The sequence below is a fragment of the Prionailurus viverrinus genome, chromosome D3 (genome assembly GCF_022837055.1).
Source record: "Prionailurus viverrinus isolate Anna chromosome D3, UM_Priviv_1.0, whole genome shotgun sequence".
In the NCBI taxonomy this organism is placed as follows: Eukaryota; Metazoa; Chordata; class Mammalia; order Carnivora; family Felidae; genus Prionailurus; species Prionailurus viverrinus.
Genome location: NC_062572.1, coordinates 71,243,335 through 71,269,502, shown reverse-complemented (window position 1 = coordinate 71,269,502; position 26,168 = coordinate 71,243,335). Strand labels below are relative to the sequence as shown.

General features: G+C 50.6%; 2 protein-coding genes across 53 annotated transcripts; both read left to right on the top strand.

The window, feature by feature from the left end:
- Window positions 1-406: 406 nt before the first annotated feature.
- CXXC1 (CXXC finger protein 1) lies at window positions 407-6,203 on the top strand. Of its 3 annotated transcripts, XM_047826804.1 has the most exons (15): window positions 407-776; window positions 1,558-1,676; window positions 1,777-1,877; window positions 2,179-2,414; window positions 2,506-2,712; window positions 3,128-3,154; window positions 3,232-3,477; window positions 3,640-3,747; window positions 3,919-4,103; window positions 4,395-4,602; window positions 4,682-4,792; window positions 4,917-4,966; window positions 5,105-5,201; window positions 5,520-5,672; window positions 5,756-6,203. In XM_047826804.1, exons 1-15 carry the CDS (start codon window positions 774-776, stop codon window positions 5,900-5,902), a joined length of 1,998 nt encoding a protein of 665 aa, XP_047682760.1. In that variant the 5' UTR covers window positions 407-773; the 3' UTR covers window positions 5,903-6,203. The 3 variants fall into 3 exon arrangements, with proteins under 3 accessions (XP_047682760.1, XP_047682761.1, XP_047682763.1); XM_047826805.1 differs by lacking the exon at window positions 3,128-3,154; XM_047826807.1 differs by lacking the exon at window positions 407-776 and having other exon boundaries at window positions 1,557-1,676; window positions 2,179-2,253.
- A 981-nt stretch (window positions 6,204-7,184) lies between these two features.
- Window positions 7,185-25,851, top strand: MBD1 (methyl-CpG binding domain protein 1). 50 transcript variants are annotated; one of them, XM_047826752.1, is made up of 18 exons: window positions 7,185-7,398; window positions 8,824-8,958; window positions 11,372-11,486; window positions 11,548-11,744; window positions 11,832-11,914; window positions 12,065-12,105; window positions 12,478-12,624; window positions 12,720-12,848; window positions 13,021-13,095; window positions 13,252-13,371; window positions 13,454-13,522; window positions 14,099-14,266; window positions 14,618-14,917; window positions 15,011-15,148; window positions 15,500-15,634; window positions 15,721-15,782; window positions 21,568-21,902; window positions 25,714-25,851. In XM_047826752.1, exons 2-17 carry the CDS (start codon window positions 8,849-8,851, stop codon window positions 21,872-21,874), a joined length of 2,196 nt encoding a protein of 731 aa, XP_047682708.1. In that variant the 5' UTR covers window positions 7,185-7,398; window positions 8,824-8,848; the 3' UTR covers window positions 21,875-21,902; window positions 25,714-25,851. The 50 variants fall into 50 exon arrangements, 49 of the variants coding, with proteins under 49 accessions (XP_047682708.1, XP_047682750.1, XP_047682718.1 ...); XM_047826774.1 differs by lacking the exons at window positions 21,568-21,902; window positions 25,714-25,851 and adding exons at window positions 16,923-16,994; window positions 20,454-20,572 and having other exon boundaries at window positions 7,187-7,398; XM_047826772.1 differs by lacking the exons at window positions 21,568-21,902; window positions 25,714-25,851 and adding exons at window positions 16,923-16,994; window positions 18,656-18,786 and having other exon boundaries at window positions 7,187-7,398.
- The last annotated feature ends 317 nt before the right edge of the window (window positions 25,852-26,168 follow it).

The window sequence follows — 26,168 nt, the reverse complement described above, 5'->3', positions numbered from 1 at the left end:
GGGCTGAACAGTGCCAGGCCTGGCTGAGCGGGAAAGAGCGGTGGAAGGTAAACGTCGGAGACATACCAGGGGGAATGGTTTCCTTCGCAGCGCACGACACCCAGTCTGCTGGCGTCCCATTTATACATGTGAAAGGGTAAAGTGATTGAATAGAAGAATGAATGTGACTTGATACAGGTCGTGTTTCGGAAGCCGCCACTTTTTCTGTGAACTTCTCAGCAGGACAAGCCTCCGGCGTACGGAATCGATGGTCAAAATGGCGGCACCTTGTGGAAGCCGCGATTAAGGCGCTGCCATGTATTGCTTGTAAACGTACGGACTCGGCCATCTTACGGAATCAGATTCCAAGATGACGGCATATGCGTGGAAGTGGCGCACAGGCGCGGCCATGTTGCCTGTAACGTTGTGTCCGTACAAGTGGTCACCGTACGGACTCGGCCGACAGAGTGGCGGTGATCTCGGGAAAGCTGCGATGCAGGTGCGGCCATGTTTCCCGCACTTACGGATTCGGCAGCCTTACGGTCTCAGTAGTCAATAGTCAAGATGGTGGCGTCTGAGAGACTTGTAGCGGCTCTAGGCGCCGGATCTACTTGTTTGCTGCGGAGCCGACGCATTGGGCCTGCGCAATAAGAGTACGGTGCCCGGGAGGCGCGACCAAAGCGGAAGTAGTTGTGGGCGCCTTTACAACGGCCGCGAACGCCAGCGAGAGGTCTGTGCAGCAGGTTCGCGGGTCGCTGGCGGGGGCAGCGGAGGGGTGCGCCGAGAACGGAGAGATGGTGAGTACGAGTCCCGGGAGGGGGTCGGCAGTAGAGGTCAGTGGGATTGGTAGAGGCGGGGTCCGTGGGCAGAGGCAAGAGAGTCTGTGGTGAACAGTAGGAAGAGTCTGGGCAGTATGGTGGGCGCCCGTGGTGAGCCTTAACAGGGGTCTGTGGGTAGAACGTTGGGGGTCTGAGGTTCTGAAAATTTTCTGATGTGTGAACCATCTGGGAGTTTTGTGATGAGCCATTTTAGGGGTTCGTAATGGAAGTTTGGTGGGGGTCTCTCGATAGATAGTTCCGTGGCAATCCGAATGGGAGATTGGGCAGAGCCGCACCAGGCAGTGTGTAATAAGCTGTGATGAGTCTGTGTCAAGGAGTTCGTGGGGAGCCGTGATGGGGGGCGGGGTTGTCTGTGGGGTTAATAACGGGAGATCTATGGGAAACGGTGTTGGGAAGTGTGTAGCATATATCCCGTGGTGTCTGTGAGAAGAGATGGGGGCAATATGTGATGCGCGGTAGTTTATAACTAACCGTTATCAGTGTGTGGATAGAGTAATGGGGTGTTAGTGATGGGAAGTCTGAGACAGAATGATGGGATCTGAAAGAACGGTACTGGGGTGTTAGGGGTGAGTGATGGGAGTTTGTGGGGACCGTGATGCAAAGATCTATGAGGAACTGTGATAGAAAGTTTATTGGCAGAATGTTGGGGTTTGTGGTGAGCCACGATGGAGCTGTAGCAAGGAATGAGGCACCATGATAGGGGTTCTCTAAGAAGCCATGATGGGGGGGGGTCCCACAGGAGGGTGATGGCTCAGACCCAGAGCCTCCAGATGCTGGAGAGGACAGCAAATCGGAGAATGGGGAGAATGCACCCATCTACTGCATCTGCCGCAAACCAGATATCAACTGCTTCATGATGTGAGCCGGGGAGAGGCGGGTGGGGCTGACACCTGCAAGGTTGGGTGAGGCTGATGGGTCCGGCCCCTCACATCTGCACCACTCACCCCATCCTCTGCAGCGGGTGTGACAACTGCAATGAGTGGTTCCATGGGGACTGCATCCGGATCACTGAGAAGATGGCCAAGGCCATCCGGGAGTGGTACTGTCGGGATTGCCGAGGTGAGGGGGGGGTGCCTGGACAGGACAGGCAGGTCCACCTGCCTTGAGGGAGAATCCATAAAGGGAGGGTGGGTCATAGGGAGTAGTGACGTGTGTCTGTGGGTGATTGTTGGTTTGTGGTGAGTTGGAATGGAGACTCCACTGTGAGCCCAAACACAGGGTCCCACCAGAGGGGTTAGCCTGCCCTGGAGTAGGGGGACAGAGCAGGTGAGTGGGACAGAAAAGAAGAGGAAGAAAGAGTTCTGGGACCATCCAAATCCCTCATTGTTAATCTGTCCTGGCCCCACTGTCTGCCCCGCAGAGAAAGACCCCAAGCTGGAAATCCGTTATCGGCACAAGAAGTCACGGGAGCGGGACAGCAATGAGCGAGACGGCAGTGAGCCTCGGGATGAGGGTGGAGGGCGCAAGAGGCCTGCCCCGGATCCAGATCTGCAGCGCCGGGCGGGGTCAGGGACAGGGGTTGGGGCGATGCTTGCTCGGGGCTCTGCTTCGCCCCACAAATCCTCTCCACAGCCCTTGGTGGCCACACCCAGCCAGGTGAGTGGCTGCCACGGCTGGGATAGGTAGGGTGATCCCGTGTCAGGCCCTCCTTGGGTTCCTGATTTCTGTTCCGGGCCCCTTCTCCCAGCATCACCAGCAGCAGCAGCAGCAGCAGCAGCAGCAGCAACAGCAGCAGCAGATCAAACGGTCAGCCCGCATGTGTGGCGAGTGCGAGGCCTGCCGGCGCACTGAGGACTGTGGCCACTGTGACTTCTGTCGGGACATGAAGAAGTTTGGGGGCCCCAACAAGATCCGGCAGAAGTGCCGGCTGCGTCAGTGCCAGCTGCGGGCCCGGGTGAGCATGGGTAGAGCTGGGCAGGGCCAGGTGGGGGCGTCAGTGTGTCCAGGAGGAGCTCACTGAGGCTAGGAGGGGTGGGCCAGGTGAGGTGGGGCCTACTGCACATAGACAGGTGGGAAGGAGCCTGACCTGTCCAGACGAATGGGGCGTGATCAGGTGTGCAGGGCTAGCAGGGGCGCCTCCAACCCCAGATGGGCAGAGTAGAGCCAGATGTTTCAAGGTGGTCAGGCATGTCAGGCCAGGTGGGGCAGGGTTCAGCATGTCCTAGTGATGAGAAGTAGGAGCAGTGGGTGTGTTTCTGGGGAGGTGAGGCAGGGTTAGTTGGTGGGGCTAGGCTCTTGTGGGAGGGGCTAGGGCAGGGCCACCCTCCATCCACTTGGGGCTGACCTGGGCCTTCCTCCTGCCGGCACAGGAATCGTACAAGTACTTCCCTTCCTCGGTGAGTCCAGCCCCCCAGGGCGGGGCGGGGCATGCGGGCAGGGCGGTCAGGGCCAGTCCTGAGATTCTGCCCTGCAGCTCTCGCCAGTGACGCCCTCAGAATCCCTGCCAAGGCCTCGCAGGCCACTGCCCACCCAGCAGCAGCCACAGCCATCACAGAAGCTGGGGCGCATCCGTGAGGACGAGGGGGCAGTGGCATCATCAGCGGTCAAGGAGCCACCTGAGGCTACGGCCACACCTGAGCCACTCTCAGACGAGGACCTACCACTGGATCCTGACCTGTACCAGGACTTCTGTGCAGGGGCCTTTGATGACCATGGCCTGGTGAGCAGGTGGAGCGTGCCATGGTGGAAGGGTGGAGGTTACAGAAGCTGAGTTTCCATGATGAGGAGAGAAGGCAGAGTATGGAAGGCTGATTTGGGAACTGAGTAGGTGGTGGGGTAGTCACAAGTGGGGCAGGTGGGTCAGCATATGCCTCACTTGCAGCCTTGGATGAGTGACACAGAGGAGTCCCCGTTCTTGGATCCTGCCCTGCGGAAGAGGGCAGTGAAAGTGAAGCATGTAAAGCGTCGGGAGAAGAAGTCTGAGAAAAAGGTGACGGGAAGGGTGAAGTGGGTGTGGGAAAGCAGAGGGCAGGGAGGCGAGGGAGAGGCAAAGGTCAGAGGCTGGATGGGGCAAGAGCCAGAAGGGGGTGGAGTATGGGGGGAGGCAGGCATTCAGGGCTGACTTCAACTCCATCCTGACCTGACCTGCTTTGTCCCATAGAAGGAAGAGAGATACAAGCGGCATCGGCAGAAGCAGAAGCACAAGGACAAATGGAAACACCCAGAACGTGCCGATGCCAAGGACCCTGCGTCGCTACCGCAGTGCCTGGGACCTGGCTGTGTGCGCCCTGCCCAGCCTGGCTCCAAGTATTGCTCAGATGACTGTGGCATGAAGCTGGCAGCCAAGTGAGTCATTCCTGGAGAGTTCAAGGGAGTCAGGGAGTATAGGGTCGGGCATGACCAGATGTCTTCCGGTCAGTCACCTGCACACTGTTCGGTCCATGAAGCACCCCCCATCCACCCCTCATCCATCTACCATTCTGGTGCTCATCTGCCTTTTTATCTACTGCTCAGTCACTTATCCTTTTGCCGTTTGGTCACCCATCCGTTCTACCATTCTTGGATCCACCCCCCGCCCCACCTATTTTGTTGCTTGCCACTTTCCCTGCCTGCACCCAACCAACTGCCTCCCTGCAGCCGCATCTACGAGATCCTCCCCCAGCGCATCCAGCAGTGGCAGCAGAGTCCCTGCATTGCTGAGGAGCACGGGAAGAAGCTGCTCGAACGTATTCGCCGTGAACAGCAGAGTGCCCGCACCCGCCTCCAGGAAATGGAGCGCCGATTCCATGAGCTTGAGGCCATCATTCTTCGTGCCAAGCAGCAGGCTGTCCGTGAGGATGAGGAGGTGAGCAGGCACAGGCCCAGCGGTGCGGGGCCCAGTACCTAGTCCTGACTGGCCTCATCGTTCTTTCCGCTCCACACAGAGCAATGAGGGTGACAGCGACGACACGGACCTGCAGATCTTCTGTGTCTCTTGCGGGCATCCCATCAACCCACGTGTTGCCTTGCGCCACATGGAGCGCTGCTACGCCAAGGTCAGGGTGTCAGCCTGAGGGGGAATCATCAGTGGGTCCGTGGGGGAGAGACATGTTGTCTGGGGGGGTGTCTTGGGATGCAGCACACATCCACAGTTCCCTCCATTTGTGCTCATCCCTCCAGTATGAGAGCCAGACGTCCTTTGGGTCCATGTACCCCACACGCATTGAGGGGTGAGTGTGGGCGCTACGTGGAGTTAGAGCAGGGAGGTCGAGGCTGGGGTCAGAAGTGGCATGTTGGGGCAGGATACGGGCACGGGCAAGAACGGGTGGGTCTCCCTCCACTACCCTGTCTTTACTCCAAACCCCCAGAGCTACCCGACTCTTCTGTGATGTCTACAATCCTCAGAGCAAGACATACTGTAAGCGGCTCCAGGTGCTGTGCCCCGAGCACTCACGGGACCCCAAAGTAAGGTTTTCCTTCAACTCCCCCCGCCCTTCTGTCCTTTCTTCCTCCTCACTGGCCCACATTCATCCCTTGCTCCCTCCTCTCCCCTCCTTCCTTACCTTTTCCCTACTTGACCACTTCCATGACCTTGCTTTGCCTGCCTCATCATCCTTCATTCCTTTCCTTTTTCCTCTCATCTCCTGTTCCTCCCCTTTTCCATTCCTCTCCTCTCCCTGAACTTTCCATTCCTTCCTTCCTACCTCCCTGACCACTTCCCATTCCTGTCTTCTTTCCTGCCTCACCACCCCCATTCATCCCCGACCCCCCATCTCACTGCAGGTGCCAGCTGATGAGGTATGCGGGTGCCCCCTTGTACGTGATGTCTTTGAGCTCACAGGTGACTTCTGCCGCCTGCCCAAGCGCCAGTGTAACCGCCACTACTGCTGGGAGAAGTTGCGGCGTGCTGAAGTGGATTTGGAGCGTGTGCGCGTGGTAGGTTTTGATGCTGGATGTGGCTGGGGTCAGGCGGGGCTTCTGGAGCTCCTTCTCATGGCTCTTTTCTGCTCTCCTGTCAGTGGTACAAGCTTGACGAGCTGTTTGAGCAGGAGCGCAACGTACGCACAGCCATGACTAATCGGGCAGGATTACTGGCCCTGATGCTGCACCAAACGATCCAGCATGACCCACTCACTACCGACCTGCGCTCCAGTGCTGACCGCTGAGCCTCACAATGGCGCAGAAGTCCTCACACCCTGCATTCCAGGCTGGGGAGCTGCCCTGAATCCCCATTTGTCTGTTCTGCCCTTCATATGTTTCTCCGGCGGTCCTTGAGTTTCTCCCTGTACCGATCCACCATTTGACTGCCCGGCTGCTGTTACCAGGGGGTCTCAGAACTTTTTCCTGTTCTTGTCTGTTCCTTTGTTTCTCCATTCTCTGTGCCTGGGCGGGACTGTGGAATCCGCTCACTCTTGCCTCCCCCCTTCCTTGTTTTGTTAATAAAATTTTGAAGAACTAAGAAAGATGGCTACTGATGGTTTCCACACTTTATCCAGCTGCGACTGCATTTCCAAAGCCCTTGGGTAGATGGGCTGTGGCACACTTATACCTCAGGAGGGGCTGCAGTATACAGCTTCGAGTACTCTGTTGGCATTTACTCTGTGCTCTGCAGGAGCCCCCGTGGGCGTGGGGGATATGACTTGCTGAGAGCCCAATCACCTACATTCTCAGCCTTTCATTTTGAAACTGGGTATCCAGTTAGCGCTAATTCAGCGTGTGACTCATTTACCACTTGTGTCAGCACTGACATTCTCCAAACTAGATGTATTCAATGGTGGACACAAGGTCCCTTGTTCCCCACAAGCCTCACTTTTGGGACACGTATGTAACAGAAGTCTCCATCCCGCCCTCTTGATGTCAGTCCGGGAGTCTCCACAGCACTACGTTTCCAGAACGGACCCGCCCTTCTCGGTTGCACGGACCTTCTGTTTACCTGCGGCGAGGCACGCCCCCTTCTCCAGTTCCCGCGGAAGGAGCTGGGCTCAGCGTGCGGCAGTACCAGTCCCCGCGCGCTCCTGTAACCGTTCGGCGGGCCGGAGAGAGCGGGACACAATAGTCCTGGGGCAGATGTTCGGGGAACCGGAGAGCACAGGCGCGACGTAAGCGAGAGGTGGGAGAGGAGGGCTACGGCACAACCTCAGGCTTCTCCGCCCCTTCCGCTAGGTTACCCCTGGTGGAGACCGCCAGGGAAACATCATAGGGCCCCAACCTTCCTCGCCCCCTTAAGAGAGCGCAGGCGCAAACCAGGTGGGCGGAGTGGGGCGAAAGCGTCGGTTGGCGAGGTGAGGAGCTCAAGTGTTGCAGGTCTCCGGTGGGGGTGCGAGCCGTAGTTGGATGTTAGAGCGCAAGCGCAGTAGTGCCGGGACGGGAGGCGCGCGCCGCTGTGGGACTGAGCACGCAGGCGCGGAGTCCTCCCCACTAAGGGCCAACGCTGGCGGGGCATTAGCGCGCAGGCGTCTTGCCGGGAGCGGAGCCTTAGAGGTGGGCAGCGGGTTTCCGGTTCCGGGAGCAACGAACGGCCGCGGCAGCGACAGCTATCGCTTCAGAGGAAGCGTCTGCGGAGGAGGAAGAAGAGCAGGGCAAGGCGGGAGTCACAGGCGGGACCCTCGCCATGGGTCCGCGGACCTAGAGCGGCGGAAGCTACCGGCCCGGTGCCGAGCTGGTGAGACAGTCGTGAGGGTGGAAATGGAGAGCGCTCAGGCGTAGGATGGGGAAGAATTGAGGCTCAGAACGCTGACGGAGAGGAATGAAGGGCCCTCAGGCCGACGAGTGGGAGGAATGGCGGCGTCGGAACATTGAAGGGAGGAATAGAGAGGTTTTGGCGGAGGACGGGAAGGAATGGGGCTCAGAACGCTGACAGGTGGACGTGTCGGGAGCCTGGACGAGGACGGAGAGGAATGGGGAAGGATCTAAACGCTGAGGAGAGATCTCGGGGCCTCTCAGGTTAAGGAGAGAGAAACGGGGGTTCAGAACGCCGAGAGGGAGAAATGAGGGGTTCTCAGGTTGATGACGGGAAGAGATGGAGGCGTTGGGATGCTGAAAGGGAGCGACGGGGGCTTCCTGTGGAGAACGTGAAGTAAGAGGGGTTTAGAATGCTGAGCTAGGGATGGGCATGATCTTGGGACAAGAACGGGGACGAAAGGGGGTTGGTTCAGCATGCTGAGGGGAGAAATCAGGGTCTCTTCAGGTGATGAGCGGAATAGAAGATAGGAGACACGGAAGGGAAGGGATGGGATGAGAAACTTTTTAGCTGAACATGAGAGGAACAAGGAGGTCTGGGGACTGAGATTGGGGAGGACTTGTGGCTCAGAACACTGACAGGGAAGATGAGGAGGCTTTCGGGCTGAGGAGCAGAAGGAATGAGGGGGTGTTCAGGGTAAAGGTGTGGAGAAGCTGCGGGCTGTCTGGCAGAGGACACAGGAAATTGAGGCAGTAACAGTGGAGGTAGCAGGTAAGAGGACGTCAGAAAGGGAAGGAATGGGAGGGCTTTGACTGAAAGGGAAACTGGGGACTCCTGGGTCAAGGAAGGGAGCGAACGGGAGGTCAGAATACTGAGGCGAAGTGCTGGGACCTTGGTCTGGGGACGAGCAGAATGGGGGCCTCTTGGGCTGACGATGGGAGGAATGGGCCCTCTCAGGCTGAGGATGGGGGGTATGGAGGTTTCAGGGTGACAGAGGGGAGGAATAGGGGCCAGTGGGTCAACGATGGAGAATGTCTCCTGGGGGGAATGACAGGGTCCTAGGTTGGCAGTGGGGAGAAGTGATGAGTTCTCAGGCTGAGGATGGGGAAGAATTGGGGATCGGGACATTGAGGGAGGCATGAGGATCTTTGGGTTGAGGATGGGGACTTGAAAGTTGGAGACAGGGCTGCCAGGTCAAGAAGGGGTAGGAATGACAAGCTCCTGGGCCCAGGACAGGGAAGAATGAGGTGGGAAAGGGGATTTTTCTCTTTCTTGTATTGGCCAGTTGCCTGTGGTAGGTCCCAGGTCTTGGAAAAGCATTACTAAGTACCGGCGGTTTGTGGGGTTAGGGCACAACATGTCCTCCCCTAGAGCCTCAGTTTTCCCACTGCCCCCTCCGTGTTGCAGGCCGCTGCTCCTTCCTGTGGCCCCCATGGCTGAGGACTGGCTGGACTGCCCAGCCTTGGGCCCCGGCTGGAAGCGCCGTGAAGTCTTTCGAAAGTCAGGTGCCACCTGTGGACGCTCAGACACCTATTACCAGAGGTACTGGGTGGGTTGTGGACAGAGTCACGGATAGGGCTAAAATCAGGGGGTGTGGTTAAATTTGTGGATGGGTTGAAATTATGCAAATATAGTCGATTCTTATTATTTGCAGATTCCATATTTCCAAATTAGTCTACTCACTGAAATTTGTACTCTCAAAGTCGGTACTCACTATACTTTCGTGGTCATTCATAGACATGCACAGAACAGCACAAAATTTAAGTTCCCTGATACACTCATTCCCAGCTGAGGTTGAATGAGGCCTTCTTATTTTAGTTCATATACTGTAAACAAGTGTCTTTTTCGTGATCTGCTAAGTGCTGTGTTTTTCACATTTTTGCACTTTTTATTGGTAATTTTCGTATTTACAATGCCCCCCCAAGTATAGCGCTGAAGTGCTGTCTAGTGTTTTAAGTGCAAGAAGTCTATGATATGCTGTAAGAAGAGAATAACACGTTAAATAAATTTTATTTGTGAGTTGCAGTGTTGTTAGGTGTGAGTTCAATGTTAATGAATCAAAAATGTGGTACATTTAGAAAAAGAAAAGGAAATGTTCTGATTTGTACACAAGTCTGCTCTGGAAAATGCTGAAGTAACATGTATGGTATGTGATGAAGTTAAGGGAAAGGTGGAAAAATAGCCAAATTTGGAGATGCATAAGGAAATACTTAGTAAAATAAAATGTAGTGGACAGTGTGAGAGACTGGAAGCCAAGGACATTGATGGTTGTGTTACCCCTGATTAGGAATATGTTAAACCTGTCTCAGCTAGTACTGACTGGCTCACACGTTTCAAAAGGTGTACATCGTGAAAGACGTTAAATTTGCATACAAGGCAGGTCCTGCAGATCAAGAGTTTGCAGAGGAATTTTAAAAATAACTGGTAAGTGTTACGTGTGAAAAGTGTCATGCAGAATAGGTTTTACTGAGGAGACTGGCTTGTTTTACAAGGACCGTGGTAAAGGTAGCTGTGTGACATAAATGGTCTCCTAAGCTCCTGACTTTAAATCATTCAAAGGCCATGCTGTCAGTCATTCGTAGGAATGTATTAAGTAGAGTGTCTTTAAATAGGAAAACAATAAAACAAGGTTACATATCGATTAGTTGACAGAAATGTCCCCTGAGGCTCACATTACCTTAACCTATAGTTCCATAAGAACAGAGGTTCTAGATTCACTAATTCAGTGTTCAGCGTGACTCTGTAAGACATACCAGGAATAATGGGAATCGAGTATAAATGCACAAAATGTACATGTTTATATGCAATTCACATTTAAGGATCTAAGGTGATTATTGAATTTTTTTCACTCTTCCTGAACTTTTTTTTTTTTTTTTGTCTAAGTAGTTGTTTTTGTGGAGGAACATAGCAAAATCATGAATATAATTATGTTTGTTTATACTTAATTATATGTTTATCCCCATATTCATAATTTGTGTGAAACTGTCAAAATTTAAAATTTTAAATACTTTTGTCAAAAACCGTAAAGCAACAGGTTTTATCTTAATTAGGGCAAGATAACGAGTATGTTACAATTTTGTGGATGCTGGTAGGATATAGGAGACTCCTGGGTCAGAGATGGAAGATAGTTCATTATTCACAGTAACAGCAGTATCCAGAATGTCATTATTTTTGTGCCAGTTCCCCAAATGCCAGTTCCCATAGGGTAACCTGAAGAGAACTGACTAACATCTGCCCATGCATTGGGTTGTAGGAAAGGAACCCTGAGCTTAAGGAATCCAATCTTTTATAATGTTAGGACAGTAAGGATGCCTTCCCTTTGCTCTGGAAGGAGAACTTATCTCTTATCTTCCAAGGCTGTTTGCTGTACAAACATCCTTGAAAAGATAGTTCATAACAAAGGACTATCAGTGCCTCTCTTGCAAGACATGCAGAAATGCTAGAGACCTGTGGGGTATTCTCTCCGAGAATATTAGTTGCTCCTCCTTTGTTTTACATGTAGTTGCATTTGTTTGTTTACGCATGTCTTTATATATATATATATTTATATGTTCATTTATTCACGTGTACGTTTTCAGACGCTTGCTTCTCTTGTGTTTTTCCTTTCTACGTATTTAGTATGTTAACTTTAATGCATTTATACATCATTCGACAAGTTTGTATTTCTGTCTGTGTTTATATTTATTTACATGAACAGACTACAATTAGTAGTGTATAAGTAAACGTGTATTTATTTATGTTTATATTTTTCATTTGTGTTTGTATATATGCTGGTATTTATACACATTTTGTATTTCTGCTATGCAAGCTTAGTTGGGGTAGGACCTGGTAGTGCTCACAGGCCAATCCCAGGCTGCCAGCCCTGCAGGTCTGTTCACGAGCCCAGTGGGAGGGTTGTGTGGGTGGAGTGGCCATGGCTCCACCGGGGTACCAATCCATCCTGGCCCATTCCCAGCCCCACAGGAGACAGGATCCGAAGCAAAGTTGAGCTGACCCGATACCTGGGCCCTGCGTGTGACCTCACCCTCTTCGACTTCAAACAAGGCATTCTGTGCTATCCAGCCCCCAAGGTACTACACAGTGTGGGGTACCCAGGCAGGGGTGACTGAGCCACCTAACACCCACCCACAGATCTCTTCCTGCTTTCCCTCTCATTTGCAGGCCCAGCCCTTAGCTGTCCCTAGCAGGAAGCGGAAGAAGCCTTCACGGCCAGCCAAGACTCGAAAACGTCAGGTTGGACCTCAAAAGGGTGAGGTCAGGAAGGAGGCCCCAGGAGATGAGACCAAGGCTAATGCTGACACAGCCCCAGCTTCACTCCCTGCACCTGGGTGAGTGTTGGCTTAAAGTGAGCCAAGAGGGTGAGGGTTGTGGTTGGAGACGTACTCAGCCTCCCATACCCATGTTTCCTATCCCAGGTGCTGTGAGAACTGTGGAATCAGCTTCTCAGGAGATGGTACCCGAAGGCAGCGGCTCAAGACATTATGCAAGGACTGCCGAGGTGAGTGGCCCCAGAGCCCTGGGAGGTAGAGGTGGAGCAGATCTGATGTCAAGCTGGGACACCACTGTCAGCTTTCAGGTTGAATGGTGGATGAGGTTACATATCTGATGCTCCTTGTCCACTTCTCTTCTTCTGTCTCCCTTTCCTCAGCGCAGAGAATTGCTTTCAACCGGGAACAGAGGATGTTTAAGGTAAGCACGACCTGCCTCCTCCTCACAAGTGTGCGGTGGGAGCAGGATGTGATGGGGGCTGGTAAGAAGGTCTGAAGGAATGATGATGGATCCATAGGGTGTCAGAATCATTTTGTAGGGAGCTAGCTATGGTCAGTGGACAGTAATGTGTTAATGGGGTGTCAGTAGACACAGCGATGAGGTTAACCGGGCACTTGGAGACTTTGGGGATGGCCTCTGGTGACAGCTTGTTAGTAGTTGTCAGATACAGTGATGAGGCATATGGTGGACTACTAGACATGGCAGTGGGGGCTAAAATCATACACGTAAGGGGCAGCATACCTGGAGCTACTCTGTCTGGGCCTGTGACCTCGCCCCACCCATTCCTGGCAGCGTGTGGGCTGCGGGGAGTGTGAGGCCTGCCGGGTAACCGAGGACTGCGGGGCCTGCTCCACCTGCCTTCTGCAGCTGCCCCATGATGTGGCCTCGGGGCTGTTCTGCAAGTGTGAGCGGAGACGGTGCCTCCGGATTGTGGAAAGGGTGAGTTGGGCAGGTAGGGTGGGCCCAAGGCTCACCCTGTCCTCTGGCTCTCAGAGCCCTGGCCCCATACATCATACCTCTGGCCTCCCTGACAGAGCCGAGGGTGTGGAGTGTGCCGGGGCTGTCAGACCCGAGAGGACTGTGGCCGTTGCCGAGTCTGCCTTCGCCCTCCCCGCCCTGGTCTCAGGCGCCAGTGGAGGTGTGTCCAGCGGCGCTGCCTACGGGTGAGTAGAGGGGCCAGTGCTGTTGGGGCCAGGGCTGGGGCAGAGCTCATTCTGCTATTAAAGTTGCTACTGCTGCTGCTGCTTCCTCCCAGCCTTGCCCACCTCATGTCTTCTTTTCTCCCCCACCTCATGCTCACCTCCCTGGCCTCACCTACCTGCCCCTGTCTGCCAGCACCTTGCCCACCGTCTCCGTCGCCACCATCAGCGATGTCAACGACGCCCTCCCCTAGCTGTGGCTCCCCCTGCTGTGAGTGCTGCACCCCACCTTCTGTCTGCCTGTCCCACGCATGCTTTCTGTACTCCTTTTGGGGGTGGCGGTGGGGGTGGGGGTGGGGGTGGAGGTAGGGGTCCTGTGTCTGCCTGGTTCCACCAAGCCTAAACTTCTCTTCTGGCTTTCTCCCAGGGTAAACGTAGCCGCCGTAGAGGAGGCTGCGACTCCAAGATGGCTGCCCGGCGGCGCCCCCCCCGAACCCAGCCATTGCCTCCAGTTCCCCTGTCACAGCCTCCAGAGTCCCCAGAGCTGGTGAGGCCCTGGTGGGCAGGGGGAAGGCACAACTATAACCTTACCCAGTACCTGCCCTGACCCCACCCATTTGCCTCTGCAGCACCCCAGAGCCCTGGTCCCCTCGCCACCTGCCGAGTTCATCTATTACTGTGTAGACGAGGACGAGCTAGTGAGTGGCCCCACCCTACCTGGACAAGCCTAGACCCTCCCAGGGCACTTGGTTAATCCCAAAGAAGCAACTGCTGCAATGGGCCTAATAGGGGAACAGCAAGACACAGTAATGGGTACTAGTATGGGATAAGCAGACAATGGGGGAGGGACTAACATGGGATCAACAGGTGCAGTGATAGTACCTAATGTCAGATGAATCAACAGTCTGGTGGGGCTAATAGGAAAAGCCAGCATAGGGAATGGAGTTCACATAGGCTGAGCAGATACAGCAGGCACAGCATCGGCAGCTATGGAGGGTCAGCAAAATGCCACTGGAGGTGGGGGTCAAAGACGTTGTCTTGGTAACCACTGGTCTAGCAGATGAAGTGATGGATACTGCGTTGGAACAGCCACAGTCCTAATGCTCTTGGGCACTGTCCGGTGCAGTGATAGTGCCTGGTGTTGGAACTAACAGATGCTGAGGTGTGACTGAGACCAGTGCACAGCCAGTTCCCTCTGATGGAGCTAGTGAAGGGGCTACAAGAACACTCGAACAGTGCCAATAACAGCACCTCCCCTTTTGCCTGTCCCCCAGCAGCCTTACACCAATCGCCGGCAGAACCGCAAGTGTGGGGCCTGTGCAGCCTGCCTACGGCGGATGGACTGTGGTCGCTGCGACTTCTGCTGTGACAAGCCTAAATTTGGGGGCAGCAACCAAAAGCGCCAGAAGTGTCGTTGGCGCCAATGCCTGCAGTTTGCTATGGTGGGTGATGCAGAAGAGTGAGGTGGGTGGGCTACGTTGACCTAGGGCCATCCCCCCTTCCCCGCCATGCCTGGGAATGGTGGGCAGGCCTGGTGGGTAGGGCAGGCCAGATTCTGCATCTTCAGAGGAGTAGATGGAGCGGTGGGTTCAGGCAAAGATTAGCAAACATTGTGCTGGGATGAATGAATCTGAGTGGCAGTGGCATTAACAGGAGACTAGCAAGCTCAGTGATGAAGGCTTCATGTGAAAGCATGTTCTGTGCCGTGACTAATGGGGATTAGCAGGCATGTTGATCAGGGCAGGGTGGTCAATCATTGCATCAGGTGGCCATAACACCCTATCTTTCTTCAGAAGCGGCTGCTGCCTAGTGTCTGGGCAGGATCTGAGGATGGGGCAGGGCCGCCCCCACCTTACTCTCGTCGAAAGAGGCCTGGCTCTACTCGAAGGCCCCGTCTGGGTCAGATACTGAAGACCTCCTTGACCACACCCACAAGCCGACCAGGCCATGCCCAGACTCAAATGAAACAAGAAACAGGCAGTGGCTTTGTGCTGCCTCCACCTGGCACTGATCTTGTGTTCTTACGGGAAGGTGCAAGCAGTCCCGTGCAGGTGCCTGGCCCTGCTGCAGCTTCCACAGAAGCCCTGTTGCAGGTGAGGATCCCATCTTAGCTTGCCCTTCCCAGAACTACCCAGCCTTGTGCCAGGAAGCTGGGACCAAGACTGCTGCAATCCTCCTTCACACAGGAGGCCCAGTGCCCTGGCCTGAGTTGGGTTGTGGCCTTACCCCAGGTGAAGCAAGAGAAGGCGGATGCCCAGGAAGACTGGACACCGGGCACAGCCATCCTGACTTCTCCTGTATTGCTGCCTGGCTGCCCCAGCAAGGTGGGGGTCAGTGATGGGTGGTCTGTGAGGAGAGTGATGGTGAGCCATGATGGTGGTTCTTTGAGCAGAGCAACAGATATGCTGATTGCAGCCTCACCACAAAATTACCCCACCTGTCTGACAGATGCCCCACCTTCCCCAGGCAACTAACTTTGCCTGCTTTGCTGCCCAGCTAACAAAAATGGAACTCTGAGGAATGGGAAAGGTTTGTAGGCAGAGAGATGGATTTTCCAGGCTGAAGTGTGACAGAAGCGGGATTTGTCAGTATACTGACAGGTTGGCTGATAAGGAGACTCTTTTCTTAGGCCAACCCTGTCCTTCTGACTGCTGCCTGTTTCCCACCTCTCCCAGGCAGTGGACCCAGACTTGCCACCTGTGAAGCAAGAGCCACTGGACCCTGAGGAGGACAAGGAGGAAGAGAGCAAGGATGACTCCGCCTCTGACTCGGCCCCAGAGGAGGAGGCAGGAGGGGCTGGCACACCCGTGGTCAGTGCTGGGGGACATTTCACCCTGCCCTGAACCTGCTTTAGCCCCATTGGCCATGATGACCCATGATGTTAATTCTTCCCCAGATCACGGAGATTTTCAGCCTGGGTGGAACCCGCCTCCGGGACACAGCAGTCTGGTTGCCAAGGTGTGCCCCGCACAGTGAGGGGTGGTATGGGGTTGGTGCTGGTCAGATATGGGCCCTGAGTGTTAAAAATAGAGCCAGCAATTTGGCATGAGGCAGTGGGAGGTAGAGGCTTCTGTCACTGTGCTGATCCCGGTCAGTGAGGGGTTATGTGTAGGACCCTAGAGATTTCCCCTGAGGTTCAGATTAGGGCTTTCCTTGGGTGTATGGGGTGGGGGCTGGGGAGTAGAGAGACAAGGGTCAGTGGAGGTTAAGGATTTGATGCCCTGTGATGAGATTTGAAAGAAAAAGATAAAAGCCTGGTCCATATCTTTCTAAGAAAATCCAGAAGGAGTCAGATTTAATATATAAATTTTTATCCAGTGAATCATCATTTGGGGTTTTGTGGGTGTCTGGAGTCTCCAAGAGATGACAGGTGGGCTGGATAGTGGTGGGTGGGCAGATCTGGGCCCTGAGATGTGCAACTGTGCAATCTTAGGCTAGTCCACCTCCTGGAGCGTCCTCTGTGGAGAGAGTTGGGCTGTGTTTCTTGAACCTTTCCTGAGCCTGTTGAGGTTATTAAGAGTTTCAGCTGCTTCACAGAACTGTCCCTGCAGGCCTGGCAATAGGATGAAAGATAGTTGTCCCTAAGGACAGGGCTGGTGGGAGGAGGACAGGGGAATACTACCTCCTGCAGAATGTTCGCAGGCTGTGTGCGTGGTCCCAGATACAGGCGACATAAACTGTTGGCACCTGGATTCCTTTGTTCCTACAAGCTAGTTTCTGCCGGCTGGAAACTCCTGCATCTGCCTTGGTTAGTTTGCAGGTACAGACTGAGTACCTGCTGGGTATACTGCAGTGTGAGAGATAACATGATGAATGCAATGACCCTGGAAGGCTTATCCTTCAGGAGACATGGATTCCTGTCTTCAGGGAGCTATCATCTAAGGAAATAGTTTCCTTGTGTGTGAAATCATTATATGTTAGTGGAGAAGGTAATGTTTAGTTGTTGGTATTGGAATATTTTAGCAGAGAGATAAGAGATAAGGGATAATTATGGGGAAATGGATTCCAGGCACAGAATACTAGGAAATGGTTTTGTGATGCTCCATTTTACAATGAGCGAACCTCATTCAACATATAGTCCTGCTCCCTCTTCTCTAGGTCCAAGGACCTTAAAAAACCTGGAGCTAGAAAGCAGTAGACTGGAGGCTTCTGCAGACTGTAGGATTCAAGGTGATAATTTACAGACTGGCTTTATGAGAGACAACACTGATCTACTCAGAGCTGGACCATAGGCTGAGGGGCTTATGTAGGGTTCAATAGGAACTGGAAAACCCCACCACCAAACCTGAGAATCAGGCCTGTTCAGTACTTTGAGATTATAGAGGAAGTAAGCAGGAAAGGAAGAGAAAGAATAGAAAGTTGTATCTGCTCCAACTGGTGCGAATCTCGGGAGCTTGACTGATGAGAAGTGTGGATATTATGGGTGGGGGATCTGGGGTGGAGAGGGGATGTAAAAGCCACCACAAAACAGCCTATACAAGCCATCTTCATAATAATTTTTCAATGGCTTCTGGATGAGACCTGGTAGTGTTTCTGAACATTTCCATTTCCACAGAAAGACAGCATTTGAAAATGTAATGTGAATAAATGAGGAAAGGAACTGCTATTTGGTTAGTTCCTCCTACTGATCTATTTAATTCTCAAGTCTTTTTAGGAAGACAATGATTTTTGCCCATTTTTACATACGGGAAAACAGACTCAAAGAAATTACATAACTTGTCCAGTGTCAAACAGCTAGTATCAATAAGCATAGAATCAAATCCAGGTTGTAAAAACCTTGTTGTTTAAGCCACCAAACGGTAAGCCATAATGACTATATTCGATAATGTGTAATGTTATAGTAACAGAAGTTTCCAGTGACCTTGAAAACAAGGTGGACTACTCTAAACAGAACAAATCCTTTACACTGCTGCCTCTAGCGTGGTTTAGGGAGTGCCAAGATTGTATGGATGGGGTCACCTTATCACAACACCCTTGCATCCAAGAGACTGGGTTCTTCCCAGGCCTTGGGTGTCGTAAATATTTCTCAAACACTAAAGGACATCCTTCCCCAGTGGACACTTCATTTTGCTTGTTACCCTCATTCTCCTCTGCCAAAGCAGTCTTCAGAAGTAAAGCTGCCAGCCTGGCTCATCTTTGCTGACAACTTACCTCCCTTGCCTATTGATGACTTTTGTGCTTGGTTTCTGCTCTTGGCCCCTCTCTGTTAGGAGTATGAATTCCTGCTTCCAAGTCCTGCATAAAGGCCAGTCTTGACTCATCCCTGTCTCACTTCCCAGTTCTTCATAAAGTGCCGGAAAGTTCAGGCCTGCAGTTTGTTATGTAGCCAGCTTCACAGGGCTGTGACTGAGTGCATGCCTCCTTAAATTTTGTAGCTGTCTGTCTTCCCCTGCCTTTTTCTAGTCCCAGCCCCGCAGCTTTAGGTATTTCACATGTAGATTAGATATTTCCCTACCCTTAACCCTTTCTGCCACCCTCCTCTGTTCCTTCCTTTGCCTTACCTACTTGAGCCAGAGTCAAGACTGGATAATTTACTGATACTGTTTTGCCCTCCCCAGGACCCAGCCACCCAACCCTAGTATTCTGTAATGTCCTAAATGAAATTTATTTGATGGGCATTCAGACTCTTCTAAGAGTCTGGCTACAGTGTGTATCACAGTACCATTGGAAAAGCAGCACCACTAATTATATATACATATGCATATGTAGGTATATGTGTATATGTGTATATTTTAAGGGACTTCTAGGGATTTGACCTTATGTAGTAGTGGGAGCTGGTTAAACAGTCTCTGTAAGGCTGTTGTCTTTACATCTAATGCTGGAGCTTGAAGTCTGCAGGGCAGGCAATCGGGAAGGGAAGATGGATGTAAAGTGTGGGAGACGGAGGACGCTTTGGCGCGCAGGAGCACGAGCACGAGCACGAGCACGAGCTGGAACCGGCGAAGATGGCCTAGAACCCATGTCAGTCTCTCACCACCTCCAACTTCGATAATGTGGGTGTCCTACAGAAGAAGCTGGTGCCCTTCATCACAGAGTTAAATACTCATCTGACCCAGGAATTAGAGACGCTGAAGGAAGATCCCAGGGAAAGTGGAGCAGCTGCAGGCCTGGCTGCAGGCCTGACTGCTGCCCCACACCAACGAGGTGAGCCAGCAGATAAGTGACAACATGTGTGAACTGCAACAGTGCCTGGTGCCCCGCACCAACCTTCCGAGTGTAAAAACAGTATGCTGCTGCTTGACTTCTGCCCTCCAGTTACCAGGCAAAATGTCTCTTGTGGCCCATCCTAACCGGAAGCATACGGGGAAGGGAGTTCTGGGAAACGTAGCCTAGTCAAGGTGACACATTACAAAGCCACCCTGCCATGAATCAGCTCCCAAGGGTCTCACTGCTCACCTGAGGATAACTTGATAAAGCTACGTTGCTGAAAATGCAAAGCTGAAGACCATGGATTTCATGGTGACCCCAGCAAGTACAGAAATTCTGTCAAGCCCACCCAGAAAAAAACTTGCTGGTCTCGGCTATTTTTGTATCATTCATTCAAGTATTGAGAACCTGGCCCATGGTAGGCACTGTACTTGATACTGGGATACAGGAATGAAAAAGATAATAGTCCATGCAATTTTATTAAATACATCAATATGTATTACAAATGGTGAATGGATATCCAACTTTATCATGGAATTTAATGGTGAAAATCTAGAATTCAGGAAAACTGTCGGGAGGACAGCCCTTGCGTGAACCTTGTTGGGGCACAATAGGAATTGGAAATAATATAAATAGTTTCTATCTCTGAGCTGTTCTATTTTAAAATTATTTTAAAATGATTTCTATTGTCCTGTTTACTGTTTTCATACATTTAGTGTTTATTTGGGGAGTGTCTTGATGGTGGTAACTGTTAATTCTGAGAAAGCGGGATGGTGGGTGGCAAGATCTAGGTCAGGTTCTGTCCTAGGACCAATCGCTTTCTAGGCCTTGGGGAAGCTTGGCTGAAAGCTGAGGCTCCCCTAGCTGGGCTCTAGTCCTGGCCCCGCCCCTCCACCCTCCGAAGAGGCCCGCCAGGGGGCGCCGGGGCCGCGGTCATCCCACCAGGGCTCGGGAGACGCGCTGCCCCCCACCCCTGGCCTCGGCGGCCCTGGGGCGTGGCCTTTGCCCGGCTCAGAAGCCAATCCTTGGCGGGACCCGGAGAAAAGCCGACTCTCCTTCTTCACGTAGTGGTAAAACAGGCAAAACCGAACTGGAGTTAAGTTACGGGGAGCGCCCAGGGTGAGGGTGCGGCACGACGAGTTCTGACCGACGCTGGGACGTTCGAGGGCAGCAAAGTGTCGCCAAGGGTCGCCTTCCCCTGTCGCCGACCTCATTTCGACGGGATCCTTCGGGCTGTACGACCTCTGGGGGTGCCCAACGGGCTCTCTCGTAACTCCGCTGCTGTTCCCAACGCCCGTGCCTGACTGAGGGGCTTTTCATTGCCTCCCTTTTTCCCCAAAGGTGTAGTGTGAGGGGTGGTTCCACCCAGATCAACCGGCGGGCCAGTCGCCCGTGGGACTTGAAGATCAAGGAACTGACCCTCAGGACTCTGTCCAGGGAACCGAGACGACCTCTAATTTCTTTCTTTTTTGTTTGTTTCAGGCTACGTAAACTCTTAGCAGTAAATGAAAATGAGTATTTTACCGAACTGCAATTGAAAGAAGAAGCATTATAGGAGAAAAAAAGACAAAATGACAATTATTAAAAGAGATTATTAAAAAGAGAAAAAAAAGAGACATTATTTTGTGGCTGAAAAGCTGAACCAGCAATTCAGGAAATGGAATCCAAATCTAGAAACGTACCGCATACAAAATCCGAAGTGGGTGGATTACAAATGATTAAGGAATGCTAATTTACAGTAAATTGCAGCCTTGCGACGGTATACACAGTAGTTGTACTTTGGTTGTTAGATGTCAGTGACTAGGTTCTGATTTTATTCTGTGCTCTAGTGTTTTGTGCTCGTCCCACTTTAGAAGGAGAGTACCAAAGTGTCATTCTTAATCTGCTTTTAGTTACCACCACGTTGCTTTTGACCAGAAGTACAGCTGTGGTCTCCACCTGTGCTGAGGGCCCCTTCTAGGTTCCCCGATCTGTGTTGCCTGTTCCCCTTCCTGGGATACAGATTCTCAGGCCTCATTGCCTGCACTTCTTACTCCTGTCCTGACCCTGTTTTACTGGGATCCTTAACTCAGACTGTTGGCCTTTATTTTGCCCAGCCATGTCATGCCATGCCCTCCTAGCCCATCTGATCTGCCCCCTCCCCCCATCCTAAGGTACCCCGAGTCAGCTCTGGTTTCTGCCCAGTGCAGTAGGAAGATTTTATTAATAACAGGTTTATCATTATTGGTTTGGGTGGGCTGACAAGACAGGCCGTCTAGGCCTTAATTGTCTTAGCTGGCAAGTGAGAATACCTGCTGTTCCCATCAACCCTCTAAAGTATTTGTGAGGCCCAAAGGTTTTATGTGTGAAAGTACCTTGCAAATTACCGTAAAGAACTACACAAATAGAAGGTTGTCCTGTGATGATTACTACCATCATCAAGATTCACTTAAAAATGGCCGCAAAATTTAACCTTCCCATAAAATATCCACTAACTTTTCTCATGCTTTTAGGCTGATTACAGGATATAAATAGCAAAGTCATTTGGAATGTAATTAGATCTTCGCCTTCACTTCGGGTTAAGGAGGCTTATTTCTGTTATTCTGATGAACCCTAGAGGAAGGGAGCGAGGTCGCCGGAGGCCTGGCCAAGGGCGGGGTGAGGACCGCGCAGACTCAGCTCCTCGGCTCCGGGAGGAAGTTGCGAGCTCCGGCGTCTATGGTCACCATGGTGACGGGACCGACTTCGGCCCCTCCCACCTGCCCCTCACCCTGCAGGGCGCACCATGGCAACCAGACCTCTGCATTGCGGAAGCTGGTCCGGCTGGTCTCCACAGTCGGGAAACCCGCGGCGGAGGCCGCCCCCATCCCGAGGGACTCGAAAATGTACAGCCAGCGATTTGGCATCATACAGCGGGAGGTTAAGGGCCCCACTCCCAAGGTGGTGATCGTGGTAAGCACGGGATGTGTGTGCGGGACCCTACCGCTTTCTGCATTTCCCTGCACTCCAAGCCCAGCCAAGCCCATCCTGGCCCCAGCCGCGGCTCTCATAAGGGGAGCAGGTGCCTGATGTAGTGGGGGTTGAATTTTGAAAGAAGGAAAGATAGGTCATTCACCTAGCTCCTGTACTCTGTCCCTCAACCCACCCCCTCCCGCCCTCGCACCAGTTATATTTAGATTCTGTATTTGTAGAATCACCACTTGGGATACTGAGAGTTTTCAGTCTCCAAGACACCCAAGGGAGGTCTGTCCCCTTGTGATGTGGCGTGTCTGTCACGGAAAGGGTGCTGGGCTGGGGCAGGACAGGAAATCGGGTCTGGGCTGGTGGTGATTCAGCTGTATGCTCTTGGGCTGGTCCTGCATTCCCTGAGGAAATTGTATAAGAAAGGGGGATTGGGCTGTGAGGGATTGTGAGGGGTTATAGTGCCCTTCCTGTACCAACTCCGCTGTAACAGAAGTGTCCCTGCAGGCCTGGAAATAGGATGGTTGGTTGCCTCTAAGGCTCGGGTGGTGGTAGGAGGCTAGGCGAATGTTGTGTGCTGCAGAATTTGATGGGTCTTGCTCAGAACCCCAGACACTTGGTCTATGCACCTGGATTCCTTTGTTCCTACAAACTAGTCTCTACAGGCTAGAAAGCCTTCATGTGTAATTCAGCAATTACAGAGGTATATTCTTGAACCCCTGCTGTGTCCACAGCACTGTGGGAGATACAGGGGTAAATACAATGACCCTAGGAGGTTTACTCTTCATTAAAAGTCTGATCCCTGCCTTCCTCTTGCTTATTTTCTAATTACAGAAACAATTTCTTCATTCATAAAACCATTAAAGGCTAACACGATAGATAATCATGTGCTATATTATCTGTGATGGTACTTAATGGAAGAAATATCAGGAATAATGAAGGATGCAGTTTTACTATGCACCACAGTGCACATAGCGTTTCTCAGTCCACTTATAGACCTGCTCCCTCTTCTCTAGATCCAAGGACTGTAGGTCCTGGGTCTGGAAATCAATAGATTGGAGGCTTCTACAGACTGTAAGTTTCAAAGGGATAATTACATATTTCATGAAGGACAGAAACTGATCTATTCTGGGTTCTGTATCCCAACACAGAGATCAGGGGCTGGGCTATTGTTCGTGTGCCATCACTTGTGATGGGATCCAATAAGGAACAGGAAAAAAAAAATATTACCACCAAACCAGAGAAGCAGACCTATTGAATACTTTGAGCTTATAGAAGAATAAAGAGGAAAAGGGAGAAATCAGAGTTGTGCATCTCAGATGTCAGAGTGTGATAAGAAGCGTGATGTTAGAGATGGCAGAGTTTCGGTGGGGGAAGAATTAAAGCCGCCAGAGATGAGACTTGATGCTAAACAATTCCTCCAGGAGAAAGCCATAAATGATATAACATCTGAAGTAATGGAGAAGTAAAGGAGCAGTTATTTGGTGAGTGCTGCTGAGGGACCCAATTACTTAATTCTGAAAATAGTTTCTTAGGAGCGCATTTATTTTGCTCATTTTGACAGGTGAGAAAACAGACTCAGATTAAGTACCTTGTTCAAATTCATAGAGTTATAATGGGTAGAGGCCAGAATCAAATTTAGACTGTAAAACATTGTTTTTTAAGACATATAAACTATAAACTCTATTGTTAGAAACTGTAATTGAACATGTTACAGTAACAAAAGACTTCAGTGACCTTGGAAACACAAAGTAGTTTTTTTAGATATAATTTATTGTCAAATTGGCTTTGATACAACACCTAGTGCTCATCCCAACAACAAGGTAGTTATTAAACCCTATGTTCTTCTGCTTTAGCATGGTTTAGAGTTGCAGTGTCCAATATGGTAGCCACTAGCCACAATGGCTTTTAAGCACTTGAAATGTGCCTGCAGTCACATGTTGAAATGACAATATTTTGAATTTATTGGTTAAATAAAATACATTATTAAAATTAACTTCCTGTTTCTTTTTACTTTCTAAAATGAGCTACTAGAAAATGTTGAACTATAGATTTGTTTTACATTATATTTCTGTTAAGCAGTATGGATATTGAGTAATGCTGAGACTGTGCATGGATTGGTATCACCTTGTTAGAGAACTCCAGGTCATATCTTACTCATCCAGACACTGGGCCCTTCCTGACTACCAAGTCCTATACAGGATACCCCAAACCTTGAAAGGTTTCCCGATCTCTGGCTACTGCTAAGGGTGTTTCCCACCACGCTTCATGTCCATTCTCCTTTTCAGTCAACATGTACTTCAGAGCCAGGCTCCTGCTCTGACAACTCAAGATAATTGATTCTTGGTGACTTTGGTGCTAGGTTCTCAGCCCATAAGTCTACTGGGAGCCTGAGTTCCTGTGTATATCCTGCCCAAGGTGTAGTCTTGACTCTGCTCTACTTTATTATCACTGAATCTGTATTCATAAAGTGTCATATATATTAGAGAACAGTAGTTTGCTAATTAAGTGGCTCTAGGCTGTAAATAGTTCTGATATGGATTAGCTATCTACCATGATGTAACCTCCAACATCATCTGTCTCCAACCCATCTCAGACCTGTCTTATCTTGTTCAACTAAATTTAGGTACCTGTATGTGTACCTTGAGCCCTGAACCTTTTCATCAAGTTATCTGCAAGTGTTGATTTTCTTTTCTCAGGAGACTCCTTTACCAAGACCTAACACTAGTATTCTGGTAATCCCAACAGGGATGTTCTAAGTGTAAATTAGCAAATTGACTTTCTGCCTTATGAGTAAGAATTTTGATACTTGCAAATCAGTATCCCAGAGTCTCACTATTCATCTAAGGTTGACTTGCTAAATATGGCTGAAAGTACAAAGCTCAAGACAGTGGATTTCATGATGGCACCAGGAGGAGCAGAAATTGCATCAAGCCCACCCAGAAAGCTTTCCTTTCTCTCTTCTTTCCTTCACCTTTCACACTGAGAACCAGTGGTGGTAAGGCATTGTGCTCAAAGCTAGGAATATAGAAATGAGAAAGATAGTCCATGTGATTTTATAAAATGTATCAATATGTATTCAAAATGATGTATGTATTTCCAACTCTTTAGTGGAAGTTTGTGTAAAAAGAATATAGAAATTTAAGTTATTCCAAAATGTCAGGAGCACTGCCCTTACATTGGGCACAATAGAAACAAGAATAAAGCTTTGCCATCAGTTTTTTTTCCCCCTTTTTTCTCTTCTCTTTTCCCCTTCCCTCCTTCCTTACCTTCCTTTCTTCTTAGTGGAGGGTGTTTTGTTTTTGTTTTTTTTTTTTTATTGTCACAACTCATTAGAGAGAGTAGCCTCTTCTAGTTGAAAGTATTTTGATGGTAACTATGTTGTCTACCCATGGAAAACAATGCAGGACAGTGGGGGGCAAGATGAAGGTTACGAACTTAAAAGATCTCTAATTCTTATTCTATTTAGGTTCACCCTGAGTATTTAAAGACTATTACAGCACTTAATGTTTCTGAGTTTGACTAAATAATCTCTAGAGTCCTGCTCAAAGTTTTAACTTCATAATTCCATGAACTTTTACTCAAACGGCTCTTAGGAAATATTTGAGACTGATTTGATGACATTGTAAGTATAGGCTTCAAAGAATCAAGTTAAACCTTAGGCACTTGAGCTCTTTGTGGTTGTAGCCAGTTGCATTACTTTGATATACCCAATTTTATTTAGTATTGGTGGAGATCATGATTAATTGAAAATATGCAATTGATTTTTGATCGATTGTGAGTGATTATTATTTATTTTCAGAGAGCTAAGCCTCCTAAAGTTCAAGGGGCTGAGCAAATTCTGCAAAGAATCCAACGCAGCCATCAGAAACATCATGCTATCTTGGCTTCCATTAAGTCAAAGGAGCGGGATCGCTTGAAAGTTGACTGGGACCAGCACAATGATCACAAATTTGTGGACAGTCTTGTGAAAGCAAGAATCAAGGATGCCATGCAAGGTTTTATCATCAACACTGAAGAAAGACGAAATAAGTAAGGTTCACAAACATGGTGCTTCAGACTATAAAACAATCCCAAAACCTTAACATGAGATTGACCAAAAATCAAGTGAATTTTTAAAGTAAGGATCATGGCTGAGATATTCATATCTCTACCAAATCAATAGCTACTGCTTGTTTGTATTTTCATTTGTGATAACCCACATTTGATAGAAAGCAAAAGAATGTGTTGTTTAATATTGTTACTTTAATTAAAACC